The following is a 19,846-nucleotide window of genomic DNA, read 5'->3' on the forward strand; positions in this document are numbered from 1 at the left end:
TCTTTTAAGTTTGTGTCATAAAAAACACTGATTTCCGAATGGCAAGCACTGTAAGTGTCTATCTAATGATTTACTTGTAATGTCTGCCGTATAATGCACATACCGCCCCTTTATTAAGGAATATAAATATTTAGGCATTTGGGTAAAAAATAATGTGATCTGTTTTGTTTTTCTTTATTAAAAAGAATTATGAACGCGACACTAAGAAACATAGCTAAAGTTTTAATGACTTCGAAACTGATAAATACAATTGTACAACAACCAGTTTCGAGCCATTCTGATAAATCATGTTTCGCATCTTATCATTCACAACTTTCCACGAATATTAAAATAAAAATCACAAAACAATGCCTGAGTTTGTTGGCCAAAAAACATCCAACAATACAGGAATTGATCTTAAAAATTTTATTTTACAATCCGTGGAAAGCTGTCTATAATACGATGCGATAAATAACTAAAATTAAGCTATGTGTAATGTTTCTAATTGTCCTTATTTATTATATACCTGAGGTGGATTCTTAAAAAAATTTGCCCCACTAATCGCTTAGTGGGGCAAAATTGTTTTCGTGAAAAATCCTCCAAAATCACATAAAAAATCTACAAAAAAATTTTAAAATCTTAGGTTAATAACCCTTCTATGATTTTGTTTAATTTTTGTAGATTTTTAATGTGATTTTGGTGGATTTTTCACGAAAACAATTTTGCCCCACTAAGCGATTAGTGGGGCAAATTTTTTTAAGAATCCACCTCTGAAATCTACAAGAATTCTTTGAATCCTATTACCCCATTGCCATTTTAGATATATGTATCACTTATAAGTGCTTAAATTCACTGTCTATTAATAATGACAAATGATACCTAAATTAATACCCGATCTTATTTGTTTTTAAGGAGATGAAGGGCTTTTTAAACAAATAATGTCAAAATTTGTTTTGTGTGTAATGCCGCTTATGCTACCAAAAATATGTCTATATTTATTAGGGTAGGCAATCCGAATCCGGAATACGTTTTTAATAGCGGATTCAGATTCCTAATTGTTAGGCTAAAATTAGCGTCTTGAGTTTTTGTGGTCCGAATATATATTTTAGTTTTTAACAGTCATTTCGGCCGCTGTAGGGTCTAGAAATAGAATAAAAGCTACTTGTAAAATATAAAAATACGCAGCTTTAGATTCTGCACAGTACCCGGTAAAATTGAATCCCCTAATTTATTTTTTTAAAGCCTTTTAAAAAATAAGAATCCGGAATCCGCGGAGAATTCGTTTTATTTTTGGACGGGTTCTTGTAAAAATCCGAATCCGGTCCAAAAGTTAGACGGATTGGCATCCCTAATATTTATAGCTTGTATTTGAAATAGATTTAAATGTTAAAATTTGTCTGCTAAACACAGAAACAGTTGTGAGTTTCTATTAAATCAACAAATTTTGGCACATTTTGTAAAATTGCCCTTCCTCTCTACACTGCTACAGTTATCCAAAAAATGATCTTTTAAAACGTGCTCAATGAAAAAATCTTATTTTGCATAAAAAAAATGATAAATTCTACCGTGAATGTATTTATACTAAGAAATTAAATTAAACACCAGATATAAAACTAAATTCTAACCACTTAGCTTAATCGATTATTATTATATTTTTTAGAATTGTATTAATATTTATGTATATTTGATTTTAAAAGCATAAAAAGTTGATATTAAAGCATTTTTGCAAGTTTTCGCATATTTTTAAAAAGTCACTTAACCCAGTGTATTTATTTTTCAGTATCTTACTACGTTTAATTTTTTAATAATTTAGTCAAATATTTATAGCATTTTTTCAGCTAATTTTAATAATAATTTGCTGCTATTAAAATTATTGGGCATAGACCCTTTCGTAACATCGCACCTTATGGGGCGATTCTTCGTAGTTTTCACAGTAGCTTTTCTCCTATTTCTAGCCCCTGCGGGTGGCTCTAACCCTGCGGGGCCAATTACCTAACCCTGTGGGGCAATCACCTAACCCAGTATAACCTAACATAACCTAAAATAACCTATAAAAAGTCATTTAAAAAATACGACGAATCGCCCCTTATGGAGCGATGTTACGAAAGGGACATTCCTAAATTATTTTTATTGATAAATATATTATAACACAAATAATAAAATAACGAAGAAAGACTTAATAAAATATCTAACAGTCCATTAATAAATCTGTTGATTAATATCTTAATAGATCAGGGAGAGGGATTGAGAGCTTGCAAAACAAATGGTAGAACACTAAAAATTGAAATTAAGATTGTGTCCATAATCCATTTGCAGAAAGGAAAAAAACAACGTAAAGATAAACGTAAAGCCATAAGTAGGCATTGAAAATACTAATTTTGGGAACTTTTGTTAATAAAATTTATAAAATATCATTTCTTTAATAGCACTGGATTTAAAGCAAATGATGTACGTTTACTGCTAATCTATAAATATAATTATAGAGTAGCTGCGCTACAAAAGAATCAAATTATTTAACTTTTTTTGTTCAATATCTGTATCCCTTAATTTCTGTGATTCTATTTTGGATGCTAAACACATTCGTGATGTTTCTTGTATCCCATTTATCATTTTTATGAATGAGCTTTTATCAGGGCGCGGCAGCCGCGCGTCAGCTGCGTGTAAGTTTAAGTGAAATCGTTTATATTCATATAATTCAGCTGGATGTCTAAACCTTTCATTAACAGACAATATATTTCTCTAGAATTTCATTTTTTACACACAAGCGGCTTTAAATTTGTGTCTTTTGCGCGGTTTAGGCGCTGCTGCCGAGCCCTGGCTTTTATCCTGTCTTATACTTATCAAACCTTGCCTTAACTATTTTATATCATAGATTCTAAAAATTAAAGAATACACGGTAAAAAAATTAGAAATATCAATTTGGATTTTTTTCAGGGAAGAAGGGAACAATTGACTGTAAATCATAGTACTATCCAAAGTAGTTTGGGTGTTATTATCGAATTTTGATTAGTTGGTTTAAAACTAGTAGTATACAAACTTTTCAACAAATAATTTTAATTTATGAAAAGGGTTAATTTAATTTGTTTATTATCATTGTCCTACCCCTAAATTTTTTATTGTGTATTTTTTAAAGATATTAAACTGTGCCTTGTAGTAAATATAAATGGGATTCAAGAAATAATTAGGGAGGGAACATTATTCTAAAGATCAAATAACTTCATAGTTTTTTAAAAGGCAGTTAAAAAGAATTTGCCAATACGTTACCATTCAAAAACATTGACTTTTTCGACAACATTTTTTCAGCTTCTTATTTTACAGTAGCATGCCATACTAAGCTGTTTGTAAATTGTTGAAAGTAGCAGGAAAAAAAGTTTTATTTAAGATACAAAATCCCTCAAAACTGAACTATGTTTTTTTTTAGAATTTTATTCCTAGTGACTTAAATTATGTATGTATCAGCTGCTGAAGATGGTATGAAAAAAAATCTATTAAAACTGTATAAACCACGATAAATAATAATAATAATATTAATTAGCTAACAGAATTAATTTGCTTCTTATATGACAATATGATGATAATAAATTAATGATACTTATTAAAATGTCCATTCAGCTTTCAGATAATCAAAAAATAAAGATGAAATAATGTCTCTTTCCAAGTTTGTAGAGGTAAATATTTTTAGAGTGAACAAGCTTATTAATTATCAGTGTTCAGGGGCTTTCAAGCTTTGTTTTTTCTTTGGGGCGGTAGGGTACAATTTTTAGCCCCTCTCCCCTAAAACTTTTGCGGGTGCCAAATGTAAATCTGTTTGATTAATGTTAGTTTAGAGTTGTGTTTAACGGATCCATTGAAGATAACTTAAACTTTGAAGGAATAGGATAATTATTGTAGTCATATGCAAAAAAAAACAAAAAAAAGGTTTGCCCAAAGAATAGGACAATTATACCTCAGACCGAGATACATCAACAAACAGCATCTTCGGTACTAAAAAAAACATTACATTTAGACTCATCTGGCAAGCCTTGCTTTGGGAACAGTTGCAGTTGCTGCCAGCTTTTATATCCTCTATGGACCTGTTAAGGTACAGTTAATTATCCAATAGTATTATAGACAGCTGCCCGCGGATAGTTGCTGCCAGCTTTTATATCCTCTATGGACCTGTTAAGGTACATTTAATTATCTAGTAATAGTATTATAGTTGCTGCCAGCTTTTATATCCTCTATGGATCTGTTAAGGTACATTTAATCATCCAGTAGTATTATAGTTGCTGCCAGCTTTTATACTCTCTATGGACCTGTTAAGGTACATTTAATCGTAGTAATAGTATTATAGACAGCTTTTATATCCTCTATGGACCTGTTAAGGTACAGTTAATCATCCAATAGTATTATAGTTGCTGCCAGCTTTTATATCCTCTATGGACCTGTTAAGGTAAAGTTAATCATCTAATAATAGTATTATAGACAGCTGCCCGCGGATAGTTGCTGCCAGCTTTTATATCCTCTATGGACCTGTTAAGGTACATTTAATCATCTAATAGTATTAAAGACAGCTTTTATATCCTCTATGGACCTGTTAAGGTACAGTTAATCATCTAGTAATAGTATTATAGACAGCTTTTATATCCTCTATGGACCTGTTAAGGTACAGTTAATCATCTAGTAATAGTATTAAAGACAGCTTTTATATCCTCTATGGACCTGTTAAGGTACAGTTAATCATCTAGTAATAGTATTATAGACAGCTTTTATATCCTCTATGGACCTGTTAAGGTACAGTTAATCATCTAATATAGTATTATAGACAGCTGCCAGCTTTTATATCCTCTATGGACCTGTTAAGGTACAGTTAATCATCCAATATTATTATAGACAGCTGCCCGCGGATAATAAAATGAAAGCCCTCATCGTTAATTCATGCATGTTTTATTGTTTTTTAAGTTTTAAACTATATATAATGATTACGTTAACAGCTATGTACAATTTAGAAAGCAAAGCAATTCTATAATTATAATCAGAAAGTCCGTTTATTCATTTTAAGCATTCTAAATATTTTGCTATTTTTATTACAATTCATAAAACGGATATATAGTTCTAGAAATTAAACCCAATTTGTGCACTTTAGACTTTATGATAACATTTGAAAACTATCCAAAAGCAAACATTTATACCTACAATTTAAAGATATTACAGTTAGTCAAACAAATTTCCACTCAAAGTACCTATCGAGCACTTATTATTTCAATAGATTTAAAGTTAGGTCGGCATGTGGCATAACCCTGCGGGACTCTCTAGGACCTAATAAAACTTAACCTAAATACTAAACAAACGGAAATTACTCCCCCTTATATTCAATTTTTTTCAAAAACAAGAGTTGGGGGGGGGGGGGGTTAGTTTCTGTTCTCAATAAAACACTGAGAAAATTAAATCAAAAATTTAAATTTCAAAGTTATTGTACTCTTCAGGTAGGAGGATCTTCCAACAAGCAAGGAGTTGTTGGCCTCTCCAACATTGGCAACACATGTTTTCTCAACAGTGTGCTCCAGGCACTTGCCTCCTGTCCAACTTTGTACTTTTGGCTGCAGCGGCAATGCACAGGCAGGGTGGCCAACTTTTAAGCTATTTTACCCTTTTTTTCGCAGCTGCTTATTTTATAACGAGAATTTATTCTTCCGCCCGTCAAATATTTTTGGCAATGCATAGAGTGGTCAACTTAAAGGCTATTTTTTTCCTTATTTCATTTTGGAGCTATTCTATATTAATGTATGTTCATTCGTCGTTTACTTGCTCTGTAAAAGTGAGGTTTGTTATTTATAGTGAAAAAGGACTGTTTTTTTAAATATAACCTGAAAATCTTAACAAAGCTTGATACCTATTATATATAAAAGATATTTACAGCAACATGATGCAATTATTTTAAAATTTCGTAATCACATTTGCGTAATCAGTGATTATATAGGCTTTATCTTTGGAGTGAGAGGATATACTATTAGTAATGCTATTTACTTTTATGATTACCTTTCCCAATTTTAAGATTTTTTTATAAGAAAGTTGACCCAAGCAATTTGTAGACCGGAAGAAAATCAACTTATGTTCTGCTTTACTGAAAACATTAGCAATATTAAACAATATAGAAATAGAGGGGAACCCCTATTCACCATATCTCGTAATGTGTGCACTAAGAGCCCATGGTTGGGTTATTAACAGGGATGTTATAAGATTATATTTTATCATATATAATGTGTGGGGTTAAATAGTTGTTCACCTAGTTCATTGTTAAACTATAAATAGGTAATATCAATTAAATAAGGAGGTTTTCCTCAAAGAGCCTAGTCGAGCACAAGGCCCCCCCCCCCCCTACCTTTTATTCTAAATTAATTTAAACAAGGGGGGAAGGGGGTTGTTGTTTGTTTGTTTCATACTTAAGAATAGGTTAGATTATTTTGGGGACTGGGTAGCCCTGCTGGGTTATTGCCCCACGTAGGGGATGAGCATTGGAAAAAACCTTCCTAAAAATAAAGGAGGGTTGGGGCTCAATATTTACTTTAAAAGAAAGCATCAAAATAAACAAGAATCTTATACATCCAAAATTGTCATTAGTGAAGAACAAGACTCACATGAAGCACTCAATGCTATTCTTACCACCATTGAAGAAGAAATTAAGGAATAATTCAATTACATTAATTCTGGTGGATACGCCCCTAGAGGCCTCTAGGGTGGGGGATGGGGTAATTCGACCCTCCACCACTTTTAATTTTAGTTTTAAAAAGAAAAGTAGGTAGAAGAAAATATTTTTTAGGGGATCAGTTTTGTCTGAGGATCATTTTTTGGGGCGATTTCTCTTGGGGGGTAGTTTGCACCCTCCCCCAAAATAGTTATAAAACTTTCAGGACCTATGACAAGCTACATTGGAAAGGAGAATCATAACGGTTCAGCAGTTACAGTGAGATCTTTCGGTACAAACAGACACACAGACAGACAAACTCAAAGACATCTCGTTACTTTTATTTAAGGATTCAAGCTCTTCATGTTTAAGAGCTTCGATACGGGTTTTTTGAGGAAAAAGACATTGATTGTTAATTTGCATCTACCAATCAATATATTATGAGAATAAAATTGAATGAAATAACGTACAGACCAAAAATGCTGTGACACCCACCAAACCAACTCATGCCTCGCTTCTAGATATTTCACAATTAGGTTTTCATATATTACAAAATACGTTCAAAACGTTAAAATATTTTTTTAAAGCGAATAAGGATTAATTTTGCTGCATTAAATTGCAGCTGTACCATAGATTTGGCAGCAAATTTTCTAAAATTTGGCGGATTTATGCTTCCACAATGACTGCGGTCGTTTCTGTATTACATGAAAATATTGAAATTGAAGGAGTTGAAAGTTCTGATGACGACTCTAGTGGTATTGATGATGATGACGACGACCTATATGCTAATCAGAGATTAAATATGTCCTTAAGTCCCAGGTAAATATTTTGAGAGGGTCATTTTTTGCGTGATTCCGTAAAGTTGGGTGTTAGGTTGTACTTGTAGTCAAATGCTCTTATCGAGTCAAACTGTTCTAAATTATGGAACATTTCATATATATATAGTTTAGTTGGTTATAATGGAGAACACTTTGACTTAATAAAAGCATTTGAGTACAAACCAACACCCAAAATTACGGAATTACTCTCTTATTTTGAATTTTAAGGAAACAAAAAGGGAAAAACAAATTTGATTAAAATTATTGGTTTAAAAATTCTAAATTCAATAATAGTAGACTAGGAGTCCTTTAATATCTGAAATCAAGAGTTTGCAAACTTTTTGACTAGTGATCGCGCTTTTCTGTAGCTCAGGTATTACCCGTGGAATTAGCGTCGGGAAGGTGTTAAATCTTGAAACACTTGGGTCATACTAGTGAAGAGATGATTAAAATATCTACTGCTGCTCTGTCAGACGCGTGACAATAATAGTAAAAGTAGGGAGAATGCCTTGGCCTGTAAACAGTCGCAACTTCTTACCATGTTCATTTTGTGGTAATAATATATTGAAATGAATCTATTTTTCTTCCACTTATCTTATGTTGGCTTTGATAGCACTAACACAGCAACTCATTTTGTTATCCAAGGTTGATGCGAGGAACGAGTTTACCGCCGGAAGCCTTGAAGGCGAAGGGTGGGGTGCCCACCCGCCATGCTGTGTCCAGGGACACCAGCCCGGTCTCACTGGACAAGCGCAGTCACAGACGGTCAAATTCAGGTAGAAATTAGATTTTAAAAATATACAGTTTTTCTATTACATAAAGTAGCAAGGTTTTTTCGTCTGAAGCTGATGATCTCAGTAGCTACTGCACTGCTTGGATTCTCTATTTTAGGTAAGATTAACATAGGTCCAGTGATGGATTTAGGCTAATTCATTATAAGATTCAGAGGTCTGCGGATTGTTTTAAGCTATTTTTCTAGCATCACCTTTGTGCCACTTTAAATACGGAGCCCCTAGATGCTAGGGGCGCAGCCGCTAGTTTGTTACAAAGTAACACGTTCTCGTTGCCTTATCTGTATGATGCATGTCCATAAAGATCTCAAATTGAAAAAAAAAATTCTAAGAGGATAATACCTGTTTGTCTGTCTGATCTTGCCAACTTCTTAATAGATTAAGTTATCTGTGTTAGATAAGCTTCACATAGAGGTATTGGGATGCATTGTTTTTAGCTATTTTCGAAGCTTTAATGGTGCAATGTTGTAGGTGTATTTAGCAGATTTGGAGAGTTTTCCCAGGATACAGTTCAAGTTTGCAACTCAACTAAAGAGGAGCTCTCACCCTTCACAGGTACTAGAGGTCTCTATGGTCAATTGAAGTAAGGGGGAGGGGGGAGATTCGACCCTTCAATTCTAATTTAGTATTGATAAAGAAACTTTTAAAAGTTAAAAAAAAAAAACATTTGCGGGTGATTTCTCTTGGGAGAGTGGAGGTGCCCTTCCACAAATAAATACCTGTAAACCAGAGCTGGCAATCCGTCCAATTTTTTAGTTAGATTTGGATTTGGATTCTTGCATAAATCCGCCAAAAATCCAAATCTGTGGATTACGAATTTTCGGAATGCGGATTGCAGATTCTAGCAATATATTTAAAGGTCTTTTTTAAAATAAAAATATTAGCCTCTACACCGGCTATTTTCTAACCCTTACTTAACTTAATCTAACCTAAAATAAGCATAAAAGCTATTTTGAAAATAAAATACAAAAAAAAAACTTTGGATGTTACCCACCATTTTTGTAAAGACCCCCATAAGTGACTTTGTGCTTTCAGTCAATTAGGTATTCATTTTTTTGTCGGTCTGTGGATAATTTTATACCTATTATAGTAGGTATTTGAGATTTCTATGGGTTTGGAGAATTTTAATTTTTCAATTGCTATTAATTTTAAATACCTAGTTGATAGTTGATTGAATGATAATTTTTTAGGAATGTTGACCAATAAACTAACTAGCAGCCAGGCAGACCAGCGGCTTCATGGCGACTGCCAGCAGGAATACATGCATATTAACAAAACGTTTGCCAAATTTTATTACTTTCCTTCTCCCTTTTCCGTTGTGCACCTTTATAAAGAACATCTTAGCCCTCCCCCCTCCCCTAGGGATCTATAGGGATAAGACTATGTACAATAATTTTTGTCCACCAATGATGGTAAGCCAAATTATCCCTTATGTAGATTAGAATTAGCGACTAAACAGTTTGGACACTGCAATTTTTAACTAACCAATCAAGATTTAATGAAGTTTGAGCACCCTTAGATTTAAGTCATCCAATGAAAGATTTATTCAGACTTTGGGTACTAGTGTAATTTACATTTCTATGTGCCCTTCCCCCTCCCCTTCTTCCGTACTTGTGTCTGGTATTTAAAAGTGCATGTACGACCCAAGGACAACTCTCCTGTGAATTATTCCACCTTCAACAATATTACTCTCAACCTACCAACTCAAATTGCAGGCACAACATTTAAGTTAGATACATAGATAGATAAGACAAATGGACATATAGATAGATAGACAAATGGACATATAGATAGATAGCTAGATAAATAGATGCATACATAGATAGATAGTTTAGTTGAGTGCAGTAGGCTTTTGATAATTAATTAAAATATTAAACTGTATTTAAGCCCCACGTGTAGAGTAGCGACGTAACTTTACATTTATCTGTCAAAGAACTCGAGGGCACTATAGGGAAGGGGGGGGGGGAGGGTGCACTCGATTCTTCACTTAATTTCTTTTTTAAAGATGAAAGAAATAATTATACGTCTACCTTGAACCAAAGAGAAGCTTCACTGTAAAAGAGAACCATATCACACAGTGCAGCAAAGCTGGACATTTCAAATTTTTTAACCATCGAATTTGAACCTTATTTTTTAATTAATATATAATATGAACATAATGATGAAACTAGCAGTTGAAGTTTTTAGAAAATATTTATAATTGACTGAGTACCAGCTCGTTGAAGTTGGCTACCTAAACAAAAAATTATCTCAATTCAAGGAATTTAAAAATTTCGACCTTATGTCAATTGAGCAATGTTTTAACATATAAATTATTTTTCTAGTCGCTTTTAATTGTTAAAATCAGTAATGGCTATGTTAGTACTAAATAAAAAACCTGAAAAAGATATATTTTTTATATCATTATTATGAATTAAAGGCATTTTTTTTAAATAATTGTTTTTTCATACGTTTAATTTTTACGTTTATTTTATGTTCTTTAGGTTATTTCTCAAAAAATGCCGCTTGGGTAACCTTCCCACATACATTTATAATTTAGCAAGGTTATAATAATGAAGAAAAGTGGGTCCAATGTTTACCCAAGAGGCTTTTTTTCGTATATTCACATTTTTATACAGTCCCTACTTAGTGAGAAAGTGTGTTATATTTGACTTTATCAAAGCATTTGATAATTTATCTTAGCAGTTATATTTAGCGTAGCAAAGGAAAACCAACATGAATAACCCTATTTCTTTATACAAGAACAATAAAAATACAAAAGGAAATATTTTTGTCCCCTTTATTGAAAGGGAAGGGTAGGTAATTAATATCATACCCGCAACGATTTGAGAAAAAAAAAGTTTGGTTTTCATTATAATAAAATCATTTACAATCCTATTAGCGAAGATACTCTTATAATTTCAAATGTCAAATATTTTTCTTCGGTGCTATTTAAGATAGAAATTTTATCTTTGTTTTAACATTTCCCCTAACAATTATATAAGATTAAGCATCATTTATATATCTCACTTAGTCCGTCAAGAATGCTCAGAGAGTCATGGAAAGTCTCTGTGAAAAATACTACTTCCTTGTTTCTTTAGATTTGATGTTCTATTATGGACTTTAGGGTGAAATTTATATCTTTAGTTGTGTATGTGTATAGATTGGAGAATTTTTTTATGATGAAACCTTTATGGCGCATCTATTCTACACTGTAACTCATTTGTTCGTCTGTTTGAGTTTAGTCGCCTAGAAAAGAGGGAATGTCACGACTTCTCCTTAGTTTTTGTTTTAAATTTAAAACTTGGGTAAAGGGTAATTTTTTCAAGGACGGTTTATCTTGGTAGGGTGAAGCAGTTTACACATAATATTTTAAACTTTAGCCTGACATTAAAAAGCTGCATGAGCATTTAGCGATCTCTCTTAATACAGGCAGGCAAACATTTTTTTAAACTTATTTATAAAGGATTGTTTACATTTAATTTTAGATTTTTAAAATATATTTTAATGTATTGCATATTAATTAGCTAGAATGATAAAGTCTATAAGTACCAGACCAATAAAAGAAAGTCATTCCTTGGGAAGCTTATTAATAAATCAACAATTTTGACACTTTTTAGAGATTCCTATGATAATTTTAAGTTATTAAGCATTTAAAGATTTAAAATCTGTCACCAAACAACGAACTATAATTATTTTACTGCATATCTTTTAGGGACAGATAGACCTACTGACAACTCCCAGTTGAAGAATAGTTGTGGTACAAACCGCTAGACTAAACAATTCTGTTTTATTTATAACTAGTATATAGCGGCTATGTGGGGGGGGGTGATGAGTTTGACCTATCCCATTTTTTATTTTAGTTTTTAAAATTAAAATCTGAAGAAAAAAATTTTGGGGGGATAAGTATTTTTTTTCTAGGGGCGATTTCTCTTGTGAGGGTGTTGCCCCCTCTCCCCCAAATAGTTATAAACCTTCCCAGTATCTGTGTGAAGCTAAATTGTAAAGGATAATAATATCAGTTCAGCGATTAGCGAGATCCTACAGTACACACTGACGCACACAGATCCTGTTACTTTATTAAAAGGGTAAATTTAAACAAAATTTTATAACTTATTTTAGGCTATGTTTTGACGTTGAAAAATAATAAAATTCATAATTAGCTAATTAAAAAATGGATCTACTGTTCTCATTGCATTGGCGATTCTAAATTGGTATTCTGCATTGATTTATCCCAAGAATTGATCGATTTATAAAGATTTTAGTAAACATAGTTAAAATGTCCAAAAAAAAACGTACATTTGCTGCATTGTGTATCAGTCCAGCAGTTGAAATGCTTCAATTATTTATATATTCATATCTTGACCTAACCTAACCAAAAAACTTAATTAGCTCATTTTTTTAATAAGACACTCTGACATTTTTTTACTTCGTCGTTTGACACTCCTGTGTTTGTCCTGGAAACTAAAAAAACTAAATGTTGTGTATTGTACAAGGTTATGTAACACTGGATACTCTGCTGCAAATGTTTATCTCTCAAGAACGTGTACAAGGTTTAGGCAGTTGGAAAAAAAACAAAAAAAATAATAAAGGGAAAAGTAGGTTGTGGGTAAAATTCGTAAAGGTGTGTTTTAAGGCTTAAAAACTGTAGTAGAACGATAGTATTCACTAAATATGTGTATTCCTTATTGAAAAGAACTATAGACAAAAAAGTTGACGATACCTGAAAATTGTTGATAAAACCTGAAAAATTCATCAAAAGCTTTGCTAATGTAAAGCTGACAAAAATAAATTTTTAACATATAATACATAGAATTACCATGGACAATCAAATTATGTTTTTGAGAATGGATATCTTTGAAATAATTGGCATTATTGTTATTATTGTCAGTTTAAACAATTATGGCTCTATCAAACAAAGTACCCCCTTTAGCAAAGTAATATCCCCCTCCCCCCCTAATTATTTTGAAATAATTTGAAAATAAGTAGAATGGAGCGGTGATTTTCTCCCCCATAAATAACCTCTGTATAATTGCGGTCCCTAACCCAACCTAACCTGGCCTTAAGTGATAAAACAATTAATAAACATCATCCTCCCACTTTTATTCAAAATAAATGACGAACGGTTTCTGTGCTTGACTACCTAGGCAGTTTGAGAAAAATTGCCATCATATTTAATTACATACCTAGCCTTTTTAATTAAGAGAAAACTGTAAGTAATTAAAGTATGATATTAATTTAAAATATTTTAAAAAATAAAGAATTTGCTTTTTTCCAACCGCCATTTTGAAAAAAAGGTGCCAAACCCGACAACAGCTTTATCAAGCAGCTAACCTTCGGTAAACTACCCGACTGTCTCTGCCTACACATTCAGAGAACCGGGTTTGCCGGCCAACCATACAAGGCATGATCCTTTATTTAAGAAAAAATGTTTTTCAATACCTAATTTTAGGGGGGAGGGATAATGACAGTTTCTTTGTATTTAAAATCACATTTCAAATAAAGGATTTGTCTAGCGTCACGAGTATGTTGAGTTTCCCGCTATTTTATCCATGGACAAATACGTGTACTCGCGACAGCTGATCAAACAAAAGTCCATGAGTGCGGCCAGCAGTGCGGCGGGCGCCGCCATGTTGGCTGGCAGCAATGGCGCGGCACGGTCCTACACAGATTTGGCGGGAAAATCGCCGCAACAGCAGGTGTATCAGTCGGGCGGCGGAGGCGGAGTTTTGTATAATTTGAGGGCGGTGATAGTTCATTCTGGCGGAATTCATTCAGGTTTATAATATGGAATAAAGATATTATTACTTATTGTTACCCAACTAAAGGAACCCTGCAAGAAATACATCGCTTTAACTGCTGAAAGTCTGCTTCAAGTAGACCCAATACCCCAAACGTGAGGACTTCATCTTCAATAACAAAAAAGTTATAGGCATTTTAAATTTGGGGTATTGGGTCTACTTGTGGCAGTCTTTCGGCAGTTAAAGCGGTATATTTCGTGCAGGATCCCTTCAATATGATAAACTACGCTATACTAAAATGTACCTCAGAATGGTGAAATGCTTTTAAATATAGGTTTTACTTCATTAAAGAAAGTATTCATTTTTTTTATTTTCATGTCATAACCCTAAACTTTGGCTATGATGCAACTCTTTTTATTTTTAGCGCAAAAAATGCGTCACAACTTTCCTTTTTTTCTCTCTTACACAACTATACTGAGACAGAACTTAAATTAAGTATTTCAATCAACTTTTCCAACAATATATAATTGAAACAATTCCGTTTGCAGTTTGTCTTTGAAAGTTTAGCGGTTTCCCTCAAAGAAACTAACGAGCACTGAACACCCCTTCCCATTATTTTTAAATAATTTAGAAATAAGTGGGAGGTTTGAGTTTTAATATGCCTAACCCCTGCGTGGCTACCCAGTATCCAATATAACCTAACCTAAAGGTATGTAATATACAAACAAAGGAAATACTAATCTCTGCTTATTATCAATTTATTTCAAATATGGGGGGAGGGGGGGTTAATATGCTCGGATAGGCACTTTGAAGGAAACCCTTTTTTATGTTATAGAATTTCAAGAGGTTGAAATAAAACTGTTTCTAGTTCATGAATGAAAACCAGATCTTAAATTTTTATAGAAATTGTCCACTGAAACGTCAATAAAAATAAAATCCCATATTAATATTATCAAAAAAACAGGACATTATATAACCTACAGACGCGGACCCTTTGGCTGCAAGGGAGAGAAAAAGTGGTACTATACGTCGGATAGTGTGGTCAGACAAGTTACTTTTGATGAAGTGTCGAGAAGCTGCGCTTATATTCTTTTCTATGAGAAAGAGTAGATTTATATTTACAGGGTGTCCCACGTAAACTGTTTTTTTTTAAACGCTTATTACTCCCTTAATATTTGAGCTATCTTCGTAAAATAAAAAGTATTTGGCAGCAAATTACTGACCATTTAATGATATAGTGATGAAAAATCCGCAAAGTTAACAGAAAAAAATCTACAAGGTAATACATAACAGGCTGATTTTAGTGAATATAAGACTAATCCACAAGAAAAGTATGCCTTAGTTAACTTTTAACGCAGCTGGTGGTCAAACGGTGGATCTCAAAGACTTACTCTGACATTATAAGAACTGGCATTTAGTCTAATTAAAAAATGTGGTATATTTCAGGTTCTTGTGTGCATTTAAAGCGAGCTCACATGAAAAATTAATAAAGAAGATCAATATTATGCCTATTTTTACATATTATTCACTTATATTACACTTCAGATTCTTAAATATTGAGAATTTCTAGTATGCCATGTCAAGATTGTTCTATTTTTGTGCTTAGAAAGTCTGCGCGACCAGCAGTCCCAAACTAATCTTAAAGTCCACAAAGCAAATATTTTCTTGTGGGTTAGTCTAAATTCAATAAAATGAACCTCTTATGTAATACCTCGTGGATTTTTTCCTGTTTATTTTGTGGATTTTTCATCATTATTCTATAAAATGGTCAGTAGTAGGCTGCCAAATACTTTTTATTTTACTAAGATAGCTCAAATATTAAGGGAGTAATAAGCGTTTCAAAAAAAACAGTTTACGTGGGACACCCTGTATTTGTTTTTGTTACTTTTTTAGTTGATTATTTTTAAAAAGGGATGGGGTTGCTATTTTTCAAAATCTTTGGACATTTTTCGAGTAGGGTGGGGATATTGGACTGTAAATTACACAGGTGTGTTTAAATCTTATTCAATTCGTACTTTTAGTACTTTTATTGAATTTTAACCAATAATTTCATTCTACAAGAAGGCTAATTTTGTTTTTATCAACAAGGAATATATATATAAATATATATCAATTTATCGTCCATTGTCTTATCCCTGCATTTTGCACATGTGTTGAAAATTCAGACTGAAACAAAGCCTTTGACATGTATGATGTTAACACACAAAGGGATTTCATTTTAAAAGCAATTTAATCACTTTTTTACAATCAACAAATACATTGAAAGTTGCCCCTCTATCCCTCTTAAAATTTTTGTTAGCAAGTTACCTTTTCTGCTATTAATTTATTTTATACTCATTTTTTAATTTCAATTATATGATTAAAGTTTCAGTCAAGTCAAATTATAACAAATTTGTTATTAATTTCTATGAAAAAAAAATTACGCAAAAATTCGAGCTTTTATTGACATGTTTGACAGGGAGATAGAGGACAGTAACGATTAGATTAATCTGCCCCCCTTCCTTCTTTCCATTAATAAAGAGTTACCACAATAATATATGGGTTGAAGATTAATTTATAGTTACTTCTCATATCTCTTTATATATATCTTGGCTAAATATAATTTTTCCAAGTGGATCCCCCCTCTGAAAAAGCAGGCTTACACTGACGGGAGCACTATCCCCCCACCTCGTAAGGAACTATCCTAACCTGAAAGAATCTGCACAGAAATCCTGCACTTACGAAGAAGTCATTTGGCCAAAGATTAGAATTTACCTCTAAGTGTCTATCGAACATTGACCCTTTCTTTATTTCCCCATGTATATACCCTGCGGGGTCCTTACCCAGCGGTGCGACGTTTACCTTTTATAACATAACCTTACCTGACCTTAAGTAATAAACAAATACTAACCTCCACCCCCCCCCCTTTCACTTTTTTCAATTTTATTTTAAAATTAAGAGGGGGGGGGGGGGTTCTGTGCTCGATAAGGCACTTTGAAGGAAAGCAGCTAATATACTATTGATAATTTCTAATACATACTGATAAAGAAAATAAACTCATTCATACAGAATTTTATATTTCTCTTTCTACTTAATGGATATATAATACATGGATAGTGTGAGAGATTCTTGCATACACTGATAGTGATAATATATTACTTCCAACTGGCTAATATAACTTTACCTCTCCCCACCCCCAATACCACACCCCCGTCCCTCATACTAGAGGAACGAACTGACCAATGAACGATAACCATTGTAGCAACATAAATTGACAAAATGTTATATTATCCACTTATTATATATCCATTCTCTTTCTAGTCATTCTTAAGATCTTAGCAGGGATAGCGGGCGTATGACACTAGAAAAAAAAACATTTCCAAAGCTTAGAAGTCTGTTTTTAATCAAGAAAAAAGACAATAATAACAAAATTAATGTTTTTTTTTATTCTGGTGACATCTCCCTCTCCCAATATTTTGTGCCATTAAGATATTTTTAATGCATTGTATTGTATATTTTTTCGGATTTTAAGCATTTTGTGCATTTTTAAGGTAAAAAAAAGGTTAAAGACTTCGACTTAATCAGCGTGCCATGTTAAAAATATAAACATATTTATAAAATCAACGTCTAAAATCTTTATTATGATTGTATTACTTAAACAGAATTTACTCTTTAAAGCTCAAAAACAATGGAAAAAAACATTGAATAATTATACTTAGACTCTGATATTAATAAATAAATGTATTATCAAAATATGAATTTTATTGATATAGTTCTTATTAATTATTATTTAAATGAAATAAAATAAAGTAGATTAAAATTGTAGTCTTGATAATTATATTATAGTTGTCTTTCAGAGATATAGAAATGCTTATTTTGGTAGAAGCTTAATTTTAGGTAAAAATGTGTGCTTTTAGACAGTAATTAATGGGGACTAATCGGGGGGACATTGGACTGTAAATTACACTGGTGCCTAATGTTTTATAACTACTTAATCTTTTACTTTGAATAAAAAAAAACTTTAGGTGCTTTGGCAGAATATTGATTGATTGTTACAAACTAGTAGTGTCCAACCTTTTCAACCAGTAATTTAAATTTACAAAAGGGGTAATTTTGTTTATCATCATTGAAGATGCATTACAGTTTATCGTCCATGTCTTTTGTTTCATTTATTTAGACTGAAAAGTTTAAGGCAAGATTAACACAAAATATTGTTGTTTTCATGTCTTTAAGTTTTATTATTGGATGCTTATTTATCTAAAGTAGTGGATTAATTTTTTACTAACAGTATTTGAATACTTAAAAACTGGCATGTTTGTGTTGCAAAAGTGTGATAAAAATGTTTTTTTTTGCATGAAGAGAAATCATTGAATTGTTAAGATCCAGGGATCTAGGTTGTCTGTCCGTCCGTCTGAAGCTTAAGATCTCGGTAACCACTTAACCGATTGGATTCTACTCTTCAGGGTATATACCTATTGGTCCTGTGGTGGTTTTAAGCTATTTTCTTGGGGGGTGGGACACCCCCCCAACCCCCCCAAAAATGAAAATTCCCCCTCCCAAAAAAATTTTTTTATATTTTTTTCGAATTTTAATGTTTTTTTATGTTTTTATATATATTTATATCTTTTTATATCTTTTTATATTTTTTTTTATACTTTTTTATATTTTCTTTATATTTTCAATTATTTTTCTTCTTTTAAAATTTCTTTTCTTCTTTTAAACTTTGTTTTATCAAATTCAAAAAGATTGTGAAAACTTCCTTCTCCTGTAGGGGCGAAGCCCCAAAAAGGCTAATGGCAAAGAAATTTAAAAAACAATAAAAAAAAGAAAAACTCAAAGGTTTTAAATAATATAAATAAATATAAAAAGTTATAAAGAGTTATAAAATGTTATAAAGAGTTATAAATTGATATAAAGAGTTATAAAATGTTATAAAATACAGAAAATATCTAAAAAAAATGTAAACAAAATTTTTAAAATTCTCCCCTAAACCTTTAGAAAAAAGCCCCTAGAGGCTAGGGGCGAAGCCGCTAGTTCAATATATTTCAAACCTTGGAGTCTCACCTAAAGTGTTAATTTCAGAATGTTTACTTCATTGTGATGTACTGATAACCTTATTTTCAAGAAAATGCTTTTTCTTAGATTTTTTTTCTCTTTTTTGAGTTTTTGAATTAGCTCAACAATAACACTTTACAATTTTCTTCAAATTTTCTGGATAAATCTAGTTTTCATGGCCTTTCAGCGAAAACTCTTACATTGAAATAATTGTCCATTGTCCCGTCCCTGTATCCCTTGTTCGCTGGATTAGAACCGGTTCTCAGTCATACTGAAAAATCACGTATAGCATAGTTTTACAGACAATTATCCATGAATATTAAATAAAAAAAATCATATATTAAGACCAGTTTTGTTAGTTCTGGACCTCTGCCCCTCGGGTTTAACAAAAATGTTTTTTTATTCTTAAAATTTTATTTTTATATCCGCGAAAAGCTGTCTGTAGTACCTAAGATGCGATAAATAATTAAACTAATATCTAGGTATTACTTTCAACACTACGTCATAAAAAAGACTATCAAAAAGATTCCAAGTAAAAAATATTCGCTCGAGAATAGATACCGCGTAAAAGACAGCTTTCCGCGGATATTAAAAGGAAAAATTGTAATGTTAAAACAAGTTATGTAAGCTGTGAGGGGTAAAACTCATTAAAGTATAAAGAAAGTTTTTTTTTGGGGGGGGGACTATTTTTTCAAAATAGTTATAAACCTTTCCTGGTCCTATAAGAAGATTTACAGAAAAGGAGAACCTGCGGTTAGCAAGATCTTAATCAACACACATATAGACAGACAAAAATCCTTTTATTCTGGTTCAATAATATGAAACAACCTTATATTTTAG

The 19,846-nt window shown here is 32.1% G+C and overlaps 2 protein-coding genes across 11 annotated transcripts in view; both read left to right on the forward strand.

Annotated features, from left to right (window-relative positions):
• The first annotated feature begins 1,071 nt into the window (after positions 1-1,071).
• Positions 1,072-17,809, forward strand: Usp30 (ubiquitin specific protease 30). Of its 6 annotated transcripts, none has more exons than XM_080181214.1 (18): positions 1,072-2,639; positions 2,778-2,875; positions 3,113-3,647; positions 3,986-4,060; positions 5,445-5,577; positions 6,051-6,184; positions 6,578-6,641; positions 7,114-7,179; positions 7,369-7,462; positions 8,107-8,237; positions 8,724-8,807; positions 9,443-9,505; positions 9,899-9,967; positions 12,728-12,784; positions 13,529-13,635; positions 13,748-14,009; positions 14,937-15,092; positions 15,842-17,809. In XM_080181214.1, exons 3-17 carry the CDS (start codon positions 3,624-3,626, stop codon positions 15,080-15,082), a joined length of 1,509 nt encoding a protein of 502 aa, XP_080037340.1. In that variant the 5' UTR covers positions 1,072-2,639; positions 2,778-2,875; positions 3,113-3,623; the 3' UTR covers positions 15,083-15,092; positions 15,842-17,809. The 6 variants fall into 6 exon arrangements, with proteins under 6 accessions (XP_080037340.1, XP_080037341.1, XP_080037339.1 ...); XM_080181215.1 differs by having other exon boundaries at positions 3,134-3,647; XM_080181213.1 differs by having other exon boundaries at positions 1,072-1,900; positions 2,088-2,875.
• Positions 17,787-19,846, forward strand: part of LOC145335457 (acyl-coenzyme A synthetase ACSM3, mitochondrial-like) — a 35,816-nt gene continuing 33,756 nt past the window's right edge. For all 5 annotated transcript variants that reach the window (XR_013885225.1, XR_013885226.1, XM_080181210.1 and 2 more), the window contains exon 1: positions 17,787-17,848. The gene's annotated coding sequence lies outside the window, so the exon portion shown is untranslated. The remainder of the gene's footprint in view (positions 17,849-19,846) is intronic.

Source organism: Acartia tonsa, chromosome 13 (genome assembly GCF_053477335.1).
Source record: "Acartia tonsa isolate MP-2025a chromosome 13, ASM5347733v1, whole genome shotgun sequence".
NCBI classification, from domain to species: Eukaryota; Metazoa; Arthropoda; class Copepoda; order Calanoida; family Acartiidae; genus Acartia; species Acartia tonsa.